The sequence below is a fragment of the Hylobates moloch genome, unplaced genomic scaffold (genome assembly GCF_009828535.3).
Source record: "Hylobates moloch isolate HMO894 unplaced genomic scaffold, HMol_V3 SCAFFOLD_19, whole genome shotgun sequence".
Taxonomy (NCBI): domain Eukaryota; kingdom Metazoa; phylum Chordata; class Mammalia; order Primates; family Hylobatidae; genus Hylobates; species Hylobates moloch.
In genome coordinates this window covers 12,019,098-12,033,690 of record NW_026652294.1, presented here as the reverse complement: position 1 = coordinate 12,033,690, position 14,593 = coordinate 12,019,098, and the positions used below count along the sequence as shown (strand labels likewise).

At 51.9% G+C, this 14,593-nt stretch overlaps 1 protein-coding gene across 1 annotated transcript in view; it reads left to right on the top strand.

The window, feature by feature from the left end:
• The first annotated feature begins 732 nt into the window (after positions 1 to 732).
• Positions 733 to 14,593, top strand: part of TBC1D10A (TBC1 domain family member 10A) — a 35,469-nt gene continuing 21,608 nt past the window's right edge. Inside the window, exon 1 of the mRNA XM_032138793.2 lies at positions 733 to 1,019. Within this exon, the coding sequence (XP_031994684.1) occupies positions 811 to 1,019 (209 nt within the window). The 5' untranslated portion in view covers positions 733 to 810. The remainder of the gene's footprint in view (positions 1,020 to 14,593) is intronic.

The window sequence follows — 14,593 nt, the reverse complement described above, 5'->3', positions numbered from 1 at the left end:
GGAGTCACTGCTAATTGGTAGGAGTTTCTTTTTGGGGTGATGAAAATGTTCTAAAATTAGAATGTTGTGATGGCTGCACAACTCTGTAAATATACTAAAAATCATTGTACACTTTAAACGTGAATTTATGGTATGTTTATGTTCCATAAAACTGCTGGGGAAAAGACTGCAGGAGAAAGTAGGTAGAGCTTCGGGCGTGCGTGGCTCAGTAAACGCTGGTGATTATTAATAATTAGGTCTCACGAGATAATTTAAAGCCCCAGAAGCAGTGAGTGCAATGGGACTGCCAGACTTCTGGCTCAGGCTGGGCCTTTAAGCCGCTCTGCGTCACTGAACTCACTTGGGCCTCCTCAGAGTTCCTCATAAATGAATGGGGGAAACAATCCCTACCACGTCCTTGGGGTCTCGCAAGGAGCGAGACTCAGGAGGCAGATGAGGAATCCATGGAGGAAGCCCTGGGCCTCCGGCTCGCGCTCTGCAGTAGGTGACAGGCCCCGCTTGCGGCCAACCCAGAAAGGCCCGAGCTCGTCCAGGTGAGTTCTTGTGATTGGCAGCCCGGAGGAGGGCGGGGAGGGCTGCGGTGACGGCTGCCCCGCCCCTCACGTCGGGCTTGTTGGCGCCCTCCGGGGAAAGGTGGGCGGGGCCCGGGGTCCGCGGCGCCCATTGGGCGTGGGGGGAGAGCTCCCGGGTGGGCCTGGAGCCCCGCCCCCGCCCTTGCGGCGGCCAATAGGCGCCGCGCGTGGGCGGGGCGTCGGCGGCAGCCGGGCGGCTGAGGTGGCCGCTGGAGCTCAGGCGGCGGGCGCGGCCGGGATGGCGAAGAGCAGCGGAGAGAATGGGCCGCGCGCGCCCGCGGCCGGGGAAAGCCTGTCTGGAACCCGGGAGAGCCTGGCCCAGGGCCCCGACGCCGCAACCACCGACGAACTCAGCTCTCTCGGGTCCGACTCGGAGGCCAACGGCTTCGCCGAGCGCCGCATCGACAAGTTCGGCTTCATCGTGGGCTCGCAGGGCGCCGAGGGCGCGTGAGTAGCGCCAGGGGTCGGGACTGAGCGCGGTACCCACGCGGGGGGCCTCGACACGGACGGAGGCGCCCTCGGGACTTGCCGACACGTCCCCCTCCCAAGCAGGGACCACTAATCCCCCTTCCCTCCCCTGCCCCACCCCCACCACCCCTGCCTTCCTAGACCCGCCCCCTTCGCAGTCCTACTTCCGACCCAGGGGGCGGACGGGCCCACACCTCCACCCGCCACCTCCACCCTCCGGACAGACCGACCCGCTCCCAAGGAAGGACCGACTGTGCCCTCCTTCCAGCCGTGGAACAGAATGACAGACTGCCCCAAACCCACCCCTGCCGCCAAGACCTTAGGGATGATTGTTTCTGCCACCCCGACAGGCTCCCGGATGGCTGGCGCCCCCCTCCATAGACACGTATTCTCTATCTTCCCCCTCCCACAAACCTACAGATGCCCTTGTCTCCCCGCCTCACTGCCCCCACACCAGGAGACCTCAGACCGACTTCAGGACTGACTGCCCTGCCCCCACCCCTTCCCAGGACAGACTGACCCTTTCCTCTAGGCATACAGACTTCTGGATGGACAGACATTGGTCACCTCCCTCCCCTTAGCCCCATCCTGGGACAGACAGTCCCTTCTCCTCATGGAAGGGTCAGAGAAGGGCCCCCTACCCCCTCACACACAGCCTCCTCCACTGGCATTGGCAACAGGTGGGCAGGTACTCCCCCTTCCCAGCACCTACAGGACGACAGGGAGCCCCACCACTAGGACAGACCGTCAGCTCCAGCAGCCACAGGAGCCAGTAGATGGGCTCTGTGTATGTCCTGTGTATGCGTGCGCCTCCTCCCAAAGACGGATCTTGGGCGTGGGACGGGGGCAGGCAGGGAGACAGCAGGGTCCCTGCTCATATTAGCACCCCCCGATGTCCTATCCCGAGAGCACCCAGACACCCAGCTAGCAGACAGGGAAATGTGGGGCAGTGGAACAGCACCTTGCCTCCAAGCTGGGCCCCACGTTGCCCCACAGAATCCCCCGAGCCCAGGCCTCAGAGATCATGTGTACAGGCTGGCGGTCCCCTTAGGAAAGATGGCCACCATACCCCACTCCCATCCCAGCTGTCCTGTCACGTGAGACCAGTGTTGTGCACAGAACTGACAAGACTCCCTCCTGATGTGTGCTTTCCATCCCAATCACCAGTAGGAGCTCATGGGGCCCTGCCATGACCCTACTCCAGAGAATATCCTTTCTCCCCTTCTCCGACCAATTGAGATTGTCCAAGGTCACCCCAGACTCTCTCATGACTTATGGAAGCGCTTTAACTGTCTAAGAACCCCTGTCACTTCCGGGATTTTCCCCAGCCCTAAAGCCTCTTATCTACCAGGCCTCCTTCTTCCTTGGAGAAATCCAGGCCCCTCCCCTAAGGGGAGTTCCCTCTCACCCACTGGATCTGTCTCCTCCAGTACCTCCCTACTGGCTCACAGCAGGCTAGGCTTAGTCCAGGACTCAGAGCACCCCTCATTCTGAACCCTCACCCTGACTGATGCTTTGTCACAGTTCCCCAGGGATTCACTTGTGAGAACTTAGTGGGGACCTGGAGTGTTTTGAATTGAGGAGCAGTCACCTGGGATTAGGGCCCAGGGAGGGGTGTGGTCTTGAGATCTGGGAAAGGAGTTCCCAGTTGCATTTATGGGACCTTGGAAGGAAGAGCTCAGATTTGTGGGAGAATGCTAGGGCACGAGAATTCCTACTACATGCTTATCAGGCAGTCCACCAGATCTTGGGGTGCAGAGTAATGCGATATATTAGGATAAGGCCAAACTTAGGAATTACACTTGCTAGCTTTGTGACCTTGAGCAAGATCCTGAATCCCTGAGCCTGTTTACTCACTGTAAAGGGCAACAGTAACACCCACTTCCCAACATTACTCTGGGGGTTAAGTGAGATCAGATATGTGAAGGTACCTAGCACAGCGCTTGGCACAAGTAGTGGCCCAGAAAATGTTAGTTTTCTTTCTTTCCTTCTAAGGGTCTGAGAAATGAAGAGAAAAATGAGGGCATATCTCTGGTATTTGTGGGCAGAGTGAGGCCCCAGTGGAAGCACCTCCCTTTGGCTGTAGTCCCCAACCAGGCAGCCAGACATGTCTTTCTTACCCCACAACCACAAACCCGGGATGTGGCTCTGCAGACACCCTCTACATCGCTGCTGTCTGTAGGGCTGGGGCTGAGGTGGGATCCCAGCTCCAGTCCTCTCTCCTTCCCTCACTTTCTGGAGCCTGTCATTCAACCTAAAATCTCTGGTATCTGAAAGGCTTCGATGTTCCCTACTTAATTTATATTGTGGTTTCAAAAAAGCCAAGAGTAAGTCCCTGCCCAAGGCCATAGAGGGGAAGTTATGGAAAGTTTCAGGGTGACCGCCCTGAACCCAGTCTCGTGGTTGAAGGCTAGGAGTCCATGTTCTATGCTAGAGAAGTGAAACGTTAGCACTTGTGGGTACTGTGGAGATGGTGGGGACTCTGACTCCAGATTAAAGGTCCATTTCAGCTACCCTGGGCCAAAGGTTGTCTCAAGACATTTTGGTTGTGAAAGTTGCCAGGCCTGGGGGTAAGAAAGCAGGTCACAGGCTACCTTACTCAGGTGACTATTAGCTACATGGCATGAGTAGATAAAAAAACCATAGACTGCACTGTACGGGATCTTTTTTTTTTTGAGACAGAGTCTCGCTCTGTCACCCAGGCTGGAGTGCAATGGCGCAATCTCGACTCACTGCAGCGTCTGTCTCCTGGGTTCAAGTGATTCTCCTGTCTCAGCCTCCTGAGTAGCTGGGAGGCAGAGGTTGCACCCATCACCACGCCTGGCTAATTTTTCATATTTTTAGTAGAGATGGAGTATCACCATGTTGGCCAGGCTGGTCTCGAACTCCTGACCTCAGGCGATGCACCCGCCTCAACCTCCTGAAGTGCTGGGTTTACAGGCGTGAGCCACCATGCCTGGCCTGTAAGGGATCTTAATAGATTGATCAGCTCAGCCCTTACTTACATAGATGAGGAAACTGAGGCCCAGAGAGAAGAATAACTTTCTTAAGATCACAGCATATTAGTGGCAGAACTAGGACTTGGACTTAGGGTTTCTGACTCTCAGTACAGTTTCCACTGCCTTCACCATCCATAAATATGGCCTTTCGTCCCTGCAGGATATCAGGTGTCAGACAGGTAGAACAGAAGTGTCTTAGCAGTCACCTGCCTGCTCTTACCTTCCCTGGCTTTGCTCAGCACTTTCGACTCTCTCAGCAGTATATGAGGCTAATAGAAGTGGCCCAGAAGGATAAGAGTATGTTGTCATTACCAGTTCATTAGACTGATTAGCTTCAGGACTGGGAAGAGGCTCATTCACCTTTTTCTCCTCAGGCCGCGGTGGAGTAATTAATACTTATTTACTGGGAGACATTTCAAGTCAGGAAGCTGAAAGTGGCAGGGCATGGTGGCTCACGCCTATAATCCCAGCACTTTGGGAGGCTGAGGTGGGTGGATCGCTTGAGTTCAGGAATTCGAGACCAGCCTGGGCAACATGGTGAAACTCCATCTCTACAAGAAAATACAAAAAATTAGCTGGGCATTGTGGTGGGCACCTGTAATCCCAGCTACTTGGGAGGCTGAGAGGTGGGAGGATCTCTTGAGCTCAGGAGGTGGAGGTTGCAGTAAGCCAAGATTGTGCCACTGTGCTCCACCCAGCTCTTTCTTGAGACAGAACATGATCCTGTCTCAAAAAAAAAAAAAAAAAAAAAAAGGCGGGGTGCTGTGCCTCACACCTGTAATTCCAGCACTTTGGGAGGCTGAGGCAGGCAGACCGCTTGAGCCCAGGAGTTCAAGACCAGCCTGGCCAACATGGTGAAACCCCATCTCTACAAAAAATACAAAAATTAGTTCGGTATGGTAGCATGCACCTATAGTCCTAGCCACTCGGGAGGCTGAGGTAGGAGGACTGCTTGAGTCCAGGGAGATGGAGGTTGCAGTGAGCTGAAATCATGCCACTACACTCCAGCCCAGGAGACCTTGCCTAAAAAAAAAAAAAAAAAAAAAAAATGCTGAAAGTGACCTTAGAGATGGCCATCAGCATACAGATAGATAAACTGGAGGCCTGTGAGAAACCTGGAATTCCTGATTCCCAGTCCTAGGCCTTTCCATTTCTTCACCTTGTCTGTCTTTTGAGCCTACTCTGCAGGGAACCTTTAGTGAGACTGAGATGGTCCCTGTCTGTTTTTGAGTAGTAGCCACAGGCAAGAAAGCAGCTAGCCAGTAAATGATCCTGTGGGTGGCATAGGCATAGATCAGAGTGCCGATAGCATTAGTTCTTCTGGCTTGGCTGGAGACTGAGTGGGGCATTGAAGCCCAGGAAGGGCTGGGCGCAGTGGTCCACTGCCATAATCCCAGCACTTTGGGAGGCCGAGGTGGGTAGATCATTTGAGGTCAGGAGTTTGAGACCAGCCTGGCCAGCATGGTGAAACCCCGTCTCTACTAAAAATACAAAAATTAGCCAGGCAATAGTGGCTTGCACCCATAATCCCAGCTGCTCAGGAGGCTGAGACAGGAGAATCGCTTGAGCTTGGGAGGCGGAGGTTGCGATGAGTTGAGATCATGCCACTGTACTCCAGTCTGGGTGAGACAGTGAGATCATGTCTCAAAAAAAAAAAAAAAAAAAAAAAAAAGCCCAGGAAGGACCAGTTGAGGAAAAAGACATGTTTTCAGCAGGGAAGGGTGGGAGGAGTGATGATACCCCTCCTGTCACTTTGGAGCAGGAAGAACAGACTTGTTTGGTGGCCCTTCTGTAGCATAGAGGAAGTGGTCGGGAAGGGAAAGAAGGATACAAGTTGTGTACCAGGTCTCCTGGCCCGAGGGAGGTGACCTGAGAGAGGTGGTCCCTGACCTTCTTCTCCTTTTCCTATGTGATTGTCAGGTCTGGCCTCCTGAGGCTGAGAGCTTCCCACCCAGCCTCAGTCCGCCCAGTCTGCAGGCCAGATGAGGTGAGGAGCTATGCTCTTTGGGATCCCATGGGTGTTGGCTTCCTGTTATGGGAGCAAGGGATCTGAGCTGGGCCCAGGGAGAAACATCTGGAATAGCAGTATTGCCTTCTTTAGTTCTCATTCCCTGGGCCTTTCATTACTAGCCAACTTTGGAAATCACAGAACTGGCTTAATTGGCATCCTTATAGTTTATTGTGTGCCAGTTTTTATTGGAGTGGGGTCAGGGCCCTCCTGGCAGGCCAGATTCTGACTCCTTGCCTTATTCTCTAGCTTGTAAACTCAGAGCATCTACCTTTCTTGAGCTGTTACAGATCCCAGGAGAGCATGGAGCTGGCATTGGAGTGGTCCTTGGGTGGCCCATCTGGAAGGAGGCTTTGTACATATGGGGCCCTGGGCTGTGACTCTAGACTGCAGGCCCTCCCATTTTCTCTCATTTTTCCCTTCTTAGCCTCAAAGGAAAATCCGGTTTGGTGGCCCTGTGAGTGTTAGGTCCTCAGACAAGACCTGACTTGGTAAAGGAGGGAGCCGGCACACCAGCTGCTACCCTGGGAAGGTGCCTGAGTGTCCGCCTGCTGGGAAACTCTAAGCTGTGGGAAAGAGATAAGATGGTAGCACCTACTTGATGTTTTGTCCTACCAGCATCTGGTCCTGAAACAGGACCTCCCAAGGGGCAGTGAGGCCTGGCTCTGGCCCAGCCACCCAATCTGTTTATATCGAGGTGGGCGAGAGAAGGTGCTGTGTGCTCCCTCCTCACACAAGCGCCAGAGTCTGGCTGGCTATGTGATCTTGGACATGTTGCTTCACTTCTCTGAGCCTCAGTTTCTCACCTGCAGAATGGTTATGATAACACTGACTTTGCAGGATCATTTTGAGGTTTAAGTGAACTAATACAGGGTAGGTGCTCAGTGAATGTTCTTCTCCCTCTTAAAGACTGGAGCAGCTTGTGGTTCTATCTTTTCATTTTCTACTTCCCATCTTTGGCTATAATGATGAGTGTCAGTGAGGCCCAGCCCCTGTGGGCAGGAATGAACCCTAACCCATGGTGAATCCTCACTTCCCCTGAGAGGGGTGATTATCCCCATTCTGTGGATGAGCATACTGAAGACCGAGGAAAAAGTGCCCAAGGTTTGCCAGCTGGTAAATGGCAGAACTGGGACTAGAATCTGTTTCTTGACATTGCATCCAGTAGTGACTACGCCTTGCTAAGGTGGCAGCAGGCAGGGTGCCAGGTACTTACCGGTCCCTAAGGTCCCCACACTCAGGGCAGAAGTTAGCAGAAATCTGGCTGCCTCCCCCTCCCAGTATGGAGGGCAAAGCAGGTCTCAGTACAGTGAAAGGTCATGGTCATCAAGCAGGAGAAAGGCACAGGGAGGAAAATCCTTGGAGAGGTCCTGGAAGCATGGCCAGATCAGGCCTGGCCTAGTCCTCCCATAGGTCAGAGTCTGGATTGCACTGGTCTTGACCCCAACATGCTGCATAATGGCCATTTGACTTTGATATCTAGTCTGTGCTTTTTGGAAGAAGTGTTACTTTGTAGATGAGGCAGGGATTATGTTGCTTGTACCGGTGAGGAATCTGAAGGTTGGAGAACTCTTGCTGTTAGTGAACTGTGGAGCCAGATCAGAGAGGGATCCCAGGTCCTCCGACTGTCACCCAGTGCTCCTCTAGCTACATAGCACTGACCATTCTCTTCCCCTTTCTCCTCCTCAGTCAAGGTAATTGAGCCTGCAGCTTCAGGATGCATTGCCGACCAGAGCAGAGCCCTGCTATCATCCATCCATTGTCCTAGCTGATCACTTTATCCTGCAGACAGTACACTTGAGGGGTAGGAGGCCTCCTTTAACTGATTAGTCTGCCCCTGGTAAATCTATTGCCGCAATCCTGGGCCCAGAGACCCTCTCCAGCAGGGAGAACACTGTACTGGCCACCCCACTGGCAAGTCAATGCTCCTGATACTTAACCAGCTTAGAAGCCCCCTCCTAGGATTTCAGGACAGCTGCCAACTTTGGCTTTCTCTGTCTCATCCTTCCATTTCCCGTCTCTCCTCCCCCTACCCTACCCTACTCCATTCTGTGCCCTGTCCAGGTCTTCAGAGGCTGCCATAGCTTAGCACTTACCACCTCTTCAGGTAGAGAAATACTCAGCAGACCCAGCAGCCTGGGAGAGCAAACCAAGGCTTACTTTTGCCAGCTTAACCATCTTAGCAGTGAGCTTATTTACCACACATTTATTGAGCACCTACTCTGTCAGACCCTGTGATTGGACAAGAGATACAGAACTGAACAAGATGTCTGTGTTTTATTGCCCTCAAGGCACTCACAGACTTGCTGAAAAATAGAACCACAGACAAATCTTTCCAGTGTTGAGTGATGAGGGCTGTCATTGAGGCATGCAGTTGCTCTGGGAGTACAGAGGAAAAAGCAGCCAGCCCCACCTACAGGAGCCTAGAGAGTAGTAGCATTTGATCCAGGCTTCAGAAGAAGTAAGGCCGGGCAGTGAATTGGATGAGAGGGGGCCCATGTGCAAAGTCCCTCCCAAAAGCAGTCGTTTGAGCATATGTACCAAGAGCAGAGATGACAAGAAGAACGGGAGACAGTAGGATGATACGAAGCAAGGGTAGGTTAGGGAAATGGGTTGGGCGGTCCGAGTCTAGCCTTGAATGTCAGGCTGAGGCCTCCTGTGTTGCATAAAAGTTAGTCCAGGAAATGGGTTGGGCGGTCTGAGTCCAGCCTTGAATGTCAGGCTGAGGCCTCCTGTGTTGCATAAAAGTTAGTCCAGGTCTGGCATGGAAGATGGCATAAAGAGGAGCTGGACTGCAGGCAGTGAGACCTGTTGGGAGAATCAAGGATGGCCTAAAAGGGCTGTGGTGAGACCTGGAAGAGGTCTGGAGCAGTGAGGATAAAGAGGCTGGCAAATAATTAGGGCTTGGTTCATGACTGCCATGTGGGCTGATGGAGAGGTAGGAAGACTCTGGAGTAGCTGAAGTGGCTTTGGCCTCTTACAGAGTCCATTCTGGAGCCCTCTGGCTACAGGGAAGCAAGGCCAGCTGTGGCCTTCCTCTGAAGAGGGCAGTGGGCTGCTAGTGACTCTACGTTTTCACAGCTCTGGGCTCCCCAAGGTGCCTGGTATGGCTGGCTTGCCCAGGGCACATCAATGGGTTCTTTATTTCTTTCCAGCAGGAGAGTAGGTTGGCTGACCTGGTTGGAGAAGGAATAGGATAAGCGGTGTTGAGCTTCCTGGTCTCTGCCTGGCAGACATATTGGATAATAAGGAAGGATGCAAGGAGAACCAGAAGAGAGGAGTGGGGCTTGAGGACATGGAAAACCTACCTTAGGGTGGTATGGCAACTGGGGAGAGTGGGTTTGGGCCTTTGGACACAGCATAAACTGATCAAGGGGAGGCAGTTGGCAACTGGAGGCTTGTTTGACCTCACCTAGCACCTTTATTCTGTTCTTAGAGGTGGTGCCTTGGCTGGGACAAAACCTGTGAGAAGGCAAACCCCTCAGCACTTACAAGGGGCACCACCAGCGGCATCTGGAGATGAGAGATTCTGGCTGGAAATGTGGATTTTAGGTTAGTGTTTGAGAAAGGGCTCTGAACCAGGCACAGGGGTCAGAGTGTCAGTGATGGCTCCACCACTGACCTTTGTAATATGTGACTTAGGCACATCCATCACCCAACCATGGGGCTAATGCTTCCAGTTTTTTTCACCCAGACCTTACTATATGTGTAGCCCTGTGCTAGGCTCAGGATATAGACCTGATCTTGCCCTCACAGGGAAATCAGACATTAAACAAGTAGTTTCAACCAGCTTGGGCAACATAGTGAGACCCTGTCTCTAAAAAATAAATTAGCTGGGCATGGTGGCACATGTCGGTAGCCCTAGCTACTATGGAGGCTGAGGCTGAGGCTGAGCCTGGGAGTTTGAGGCTGCAGTGAGCTGTGATTGTGCCACTGCATTCCAGCCTGGGTGACGGAGCAAGACCCCATTTCTAAAAAAAAATTTTTAAAAGAGAAATAAGTTACCAGGTGTGGTTGTATACAAAGGATTGTGAGGATCAAATGAGATAATTGGATTAGGAGCATAGTGTAAACAAATACTGCTGAACAGAGATCTGGAGACCTTAGCCCTATGCCTTACTGAGCCACTAACTAGCTGTGTGACCTTGAGAAAGTTGCTTAATCTTGGTTTTGTTTTGTTTTTTTGAGATGGAGTTTTGCTCTTTTGTGCAGGCTGGAGTGAAATGGCACAATTGATCTCGGCTCACTGCAACCTCTGCCTCCCGGGTTCAAGCGATTGTCATGCCTCAGCCTCCCGGGTTCAAGCGATTCTCATGCCTCAGCCTCCCGAGTAGCTGGGGTTTTAAGTGCCCACCACCATGCCCAGCTAATTTTTGCATTTTTAGTAGAGACGGAGTTTTGCCATGTTGGCCAGGTTGGTCTCAAACTCCTGACCTCAGGTGATCCACCCACCTCGGCCTCCCAAAGTGCTGGGATTACAGGCATGAGCCACCATGCCGGGCAAAAGTTGCTTAACCTTTTTAACCTCAGTTTTCCCCACATAAAAATTACGCGGTATGTGTGTGTGTATGTGTGTTTGTTGGTTTTTTTTTTTTTTTGAGACGGAGTCTTGCTCTGTCGCCCAGGCTGGAGTGCAGTGGCGCGATCTCGGCTCACTGCAAGCTCCACCTCCCGGGTTCACGCCATTCTCCTGCCTCAGCCTCTCCAAGTAGCTGGGACTACAGGCGCCCGCCACCACGCCCGGCTAATTTTTTTTTTGTATTTTTAGTAGAGACGGGGTTTCACCGTGGTCTCGATCTCCTGACCTCGTGATCTGCCCGCCTCGGCCTCCCAAAGTGCTGGGATTACAAGTGTGAGCCACCGCGCCCAGCCGTGTGTTTGTTTTTAAGAGACAGGGTCTGGCTCTATCACCCAGGCTGGAATGCAGTGGTGTAATCACAGCTCACTGCAGCCTCAACCTCCCAGGCACAAGCGATCTTCCCACCTCAGCCTCCTGAGTAGCTGGGATTACAGGCTGAAGCCACCCTGCCTGGCTACTTTTTTTACTTTTCGTAGAGACAGAGTCTCACTATGTTGCCCAGGCTGGTTTCAAACTCCTGGGCACAAGCGATCCTCCCTCCTCAGCCTCCCAAAGTGCTTACATTGTAGGCATGAGCCACTGTGCCAGCCAACTAAGGCAGTTTTAGTGGGATGGTCTTGAAGACAGCTACATCTGACATCTTGAGACTGACCGTGGAGTATATGAAAAGTGCTTTGAAGCCTGAGTAACATAGGGAGACCCCATCTCTACATCCCATAATTTAAAAATTAGCTGGGCATAGTGGTGCACACCTGTTGTCTCAGCTACTTAGGAGGCTGAGGTAGGAGGATCACTTGAGCCTGGGAAATCAAGGCTGCACTGAGCCGTTATTGCACTACTGCACTCCAGCCTGGGCAATGGAGACCCTATCTCAAAAAAAAAAAATAGTGCTTTGAGAAGTTCTCTATGTGGTACCACGCAAGTTGAGGGGGGTTACCATGGCACATGCCACAGAAGCCACTGCCCCCAGCATGCTCTGTTCCTCTTGTGAGAGGACCTCTCTGATTGAGACAGGGTCTTACTTTTTTGCACAGGTTGGTCTTAAACTCCTGGCTTCAAGTGATCTTCCTGCCTCTGCCTCCCAAAGTGCTGGGATTAGAGGCATGAACTACCATACCAGGCTGGACTTCTCTTTGTGTGCAGGATCAGTGTGCCTCAGGTCTTTGGGGATGTAATCAAATCAAGGGATGCTTTGATTTATCTAGCTCTTTAGTCTGTAAAGTGCTTTCATTTCCACTGCCTCTCAGTAACCCTTATAGGAGCTATGGGAAATTGGTAGGCTATTATTTTACCCTGTTTGCTGATAAGGAAACCAAGGGTGAGCAAGTGATGGAACAGGGCCTGGCACCCAGCACTCCTCCTTCTTAATTTCCCATCTTACCAAAGTTGCTGACCACTGTGTGGCCTCTCCTCCTCCCCTTCCTGTCCCAGTCTTAGGACTTCAGCCCAGCCCCAAGTGTCTGTACTTCTCCTGCCAGGCTTTTCAGGTTGTTTTTGTTGCTGGGTTGTCATGATGGATGACACAATTCCTGTCCCAGGACTCCACACACAGCTCCTCATATGTACCCCAAGACAAGGCAGGAGCAGCTGGGTCGTGAGTGGCCCAGTGAAGGAGCATAAGTTTGGAGAACTGCTGTCCCTCCTCAGTGCTTTGGGCCTTGGACACTGTGAGTCCAGAAGCGATATTCCCCGGCCAGCCACTTTTGGAGAATGCTGTTGCTTTCCCTTTCATCTTTGCCTGGCTTCACAAAAAAGGAGAACTTAGGCTGGGCACTGTGGCTCACGCCTATAATCCCAGTACTCTGAGAGGCCGAGGTGGATAGATCACTTCAGTCCAGGAGTTCAAGACCAGCCTGGGCAACATAGCGAAACTGTATCTCTACTAAAAATACAAAAAAATTAGCTGGGTGTGGCGGTGGCATTGGGAGCAGGAGTATTATTAGGATTAAGGGAGATGTTGTTGGTAAAGCACCCAGCACAGTGTCTGTCACAAAGTAAGGGCTCTGTGGAACATGGCGGCTCTCACAATTCGAGTGTAAATTACCCTCTGAGATTTTGCCTCAGGCATTTAGCATAATGATAAGGGAGCAATGCAGCTTTGGGGTGAAAATCTGGCTTCCCTCACGTGCTCTTCCAACCTACCCCACGACCGTGGAGGTTAGGCAGGAGCCAGTCCCACTCAGCTTGTGGTCTGGGGCTTCCTGGCCTACCAGGGCAGGTTGGGAATCCCCCCATGAGTTCCTCGCTGAGTCATCTGGAGCAGGGCTCTGATCTGAGGGCCTGACCTTCCCTTTCCTTGGTCTGTAAAGATAAGCAGAAGTAAGAGCAAAGGTGGGCCTCCGGAAAGATTCCACTCAAGGCTTGCAACCAGAGTGCTGCCCAGGGTCTCTGTCCTCCTGGGTGGTGGTAATCACTTGGGGAAGGAGTCGGAGTTTGCTTAATGATTACCACCACCCTCCTCTGTGGTTTTTTTGGTGGGTTTTTTTTTTTTTTCTTTCTTGAGTCAGGGTCTCCCTCTGTCACCCAGGCTGGAGTGCAGTGGCATGATTATGGCTCACTGCAGCCTTGAACTCCTGGGCTCAAGCAATCTTCCACCTCAGCCTCCTGAGTAGCTATGACTACAGACATGCACCACTATGCCTGGCTAATTTTTAAAAGAATTTTGTAGAGACAGGGTCTCACTCTCTTGCCCAGGCTGGTCTCAAACTCCCAGCCTCAAGCAATCCTTTGGCCTTTGCCTCCCAAAATGTTGGGATTATAGGCATGAGCTACTGTGCCTGGCACCAAGCAGACTTTCATCCTGAGCTTCCTGTTCTGCTTCTGAGTGACCCCCTCCATCCTCCCAGGATAGTCACAGTAATGCCATTTCACAGAGGAGCCTGTATGGTGGACGAGGTTTTCACCTACATCACCTTGTTTAATTCTGTGAGAGTATTTATCATCATAGTCCCCATTTTAAGAAGCAGAAACCAAGTCCCAGAGAGGCAAAGTGACTTGCCAAGCATCACACAGCTTGTGTCTCTGAGTCCATTGAGCTCCAAGCTCCTCAGGAGCAAGGCTGTGTATACCCAGCCTACTGGACAGCACTTGGTGGTGGAGTTGAGTGACAGAGGGAGAGATGAGCAGGGCCCGGATTCACTTTCCAGTGCCATCCTCTGCTTGACTTGGACTTTGGCCAGTTACTGTTTTTCTGAAGAACCTGAGTTTCCTTATTCACAAAAGGGAGTTGATAATTAGAGGACTTACCTCATGGGCTTGTCAGGATTAAATGAAATAATGTAAGTTAAGTGCTGAACACAGTGTCTGGTGCATAGCAAGCGTCTGGTAAGTGTTATAACAGACATTCAGTTAAGTTAATTGAATATTAGAATTGTAATGTTATAAAATGCCATCATCAAGCAGATCTGTGCTCAGCCCTGTGCTGGGCTTTGAGGAAGATCTAGAGCTGGTACCAGGCCAGAGAGGGAACGCTCTTTATCAAGTTCTTACTATGCTTTACCTACCTGATCTCAAGGTAGAGGAGCATATTCCCTTTTCACTGCTGACAACACTTAATGAAATTCAGAGTGTCTGAGGTCGCCAAGCTCATGAATCAGTCAACACACACATTTGTTGGCCAGGCACGGTGGCTCACGCCTGTAATCCCCACACTTTGGGAGGCTGAGGCAGGTGGATCATGAGGTCAGGAGATCGAAACCATCCTGGCCAACATGATGAAACCCCGTCTCTCCTAAAAAATAAAAAATAAAAAAAATACAAAAATTAGCTGGGCGTGGTGGCGCACACCTGTAGTCCCAGCTACTCAGGAGGCTGAGGCAGGAGAATCGCTTGAACCCGGGAGGCGGAGGTTGCAGTGAGCCGAGATTGCGCCACTGCACTCCAGCCTGGGCGACAGAGCAAGACTCCGTCTCAAAACAACAACACACACACACACACACACACACACACACACACACACACACACACA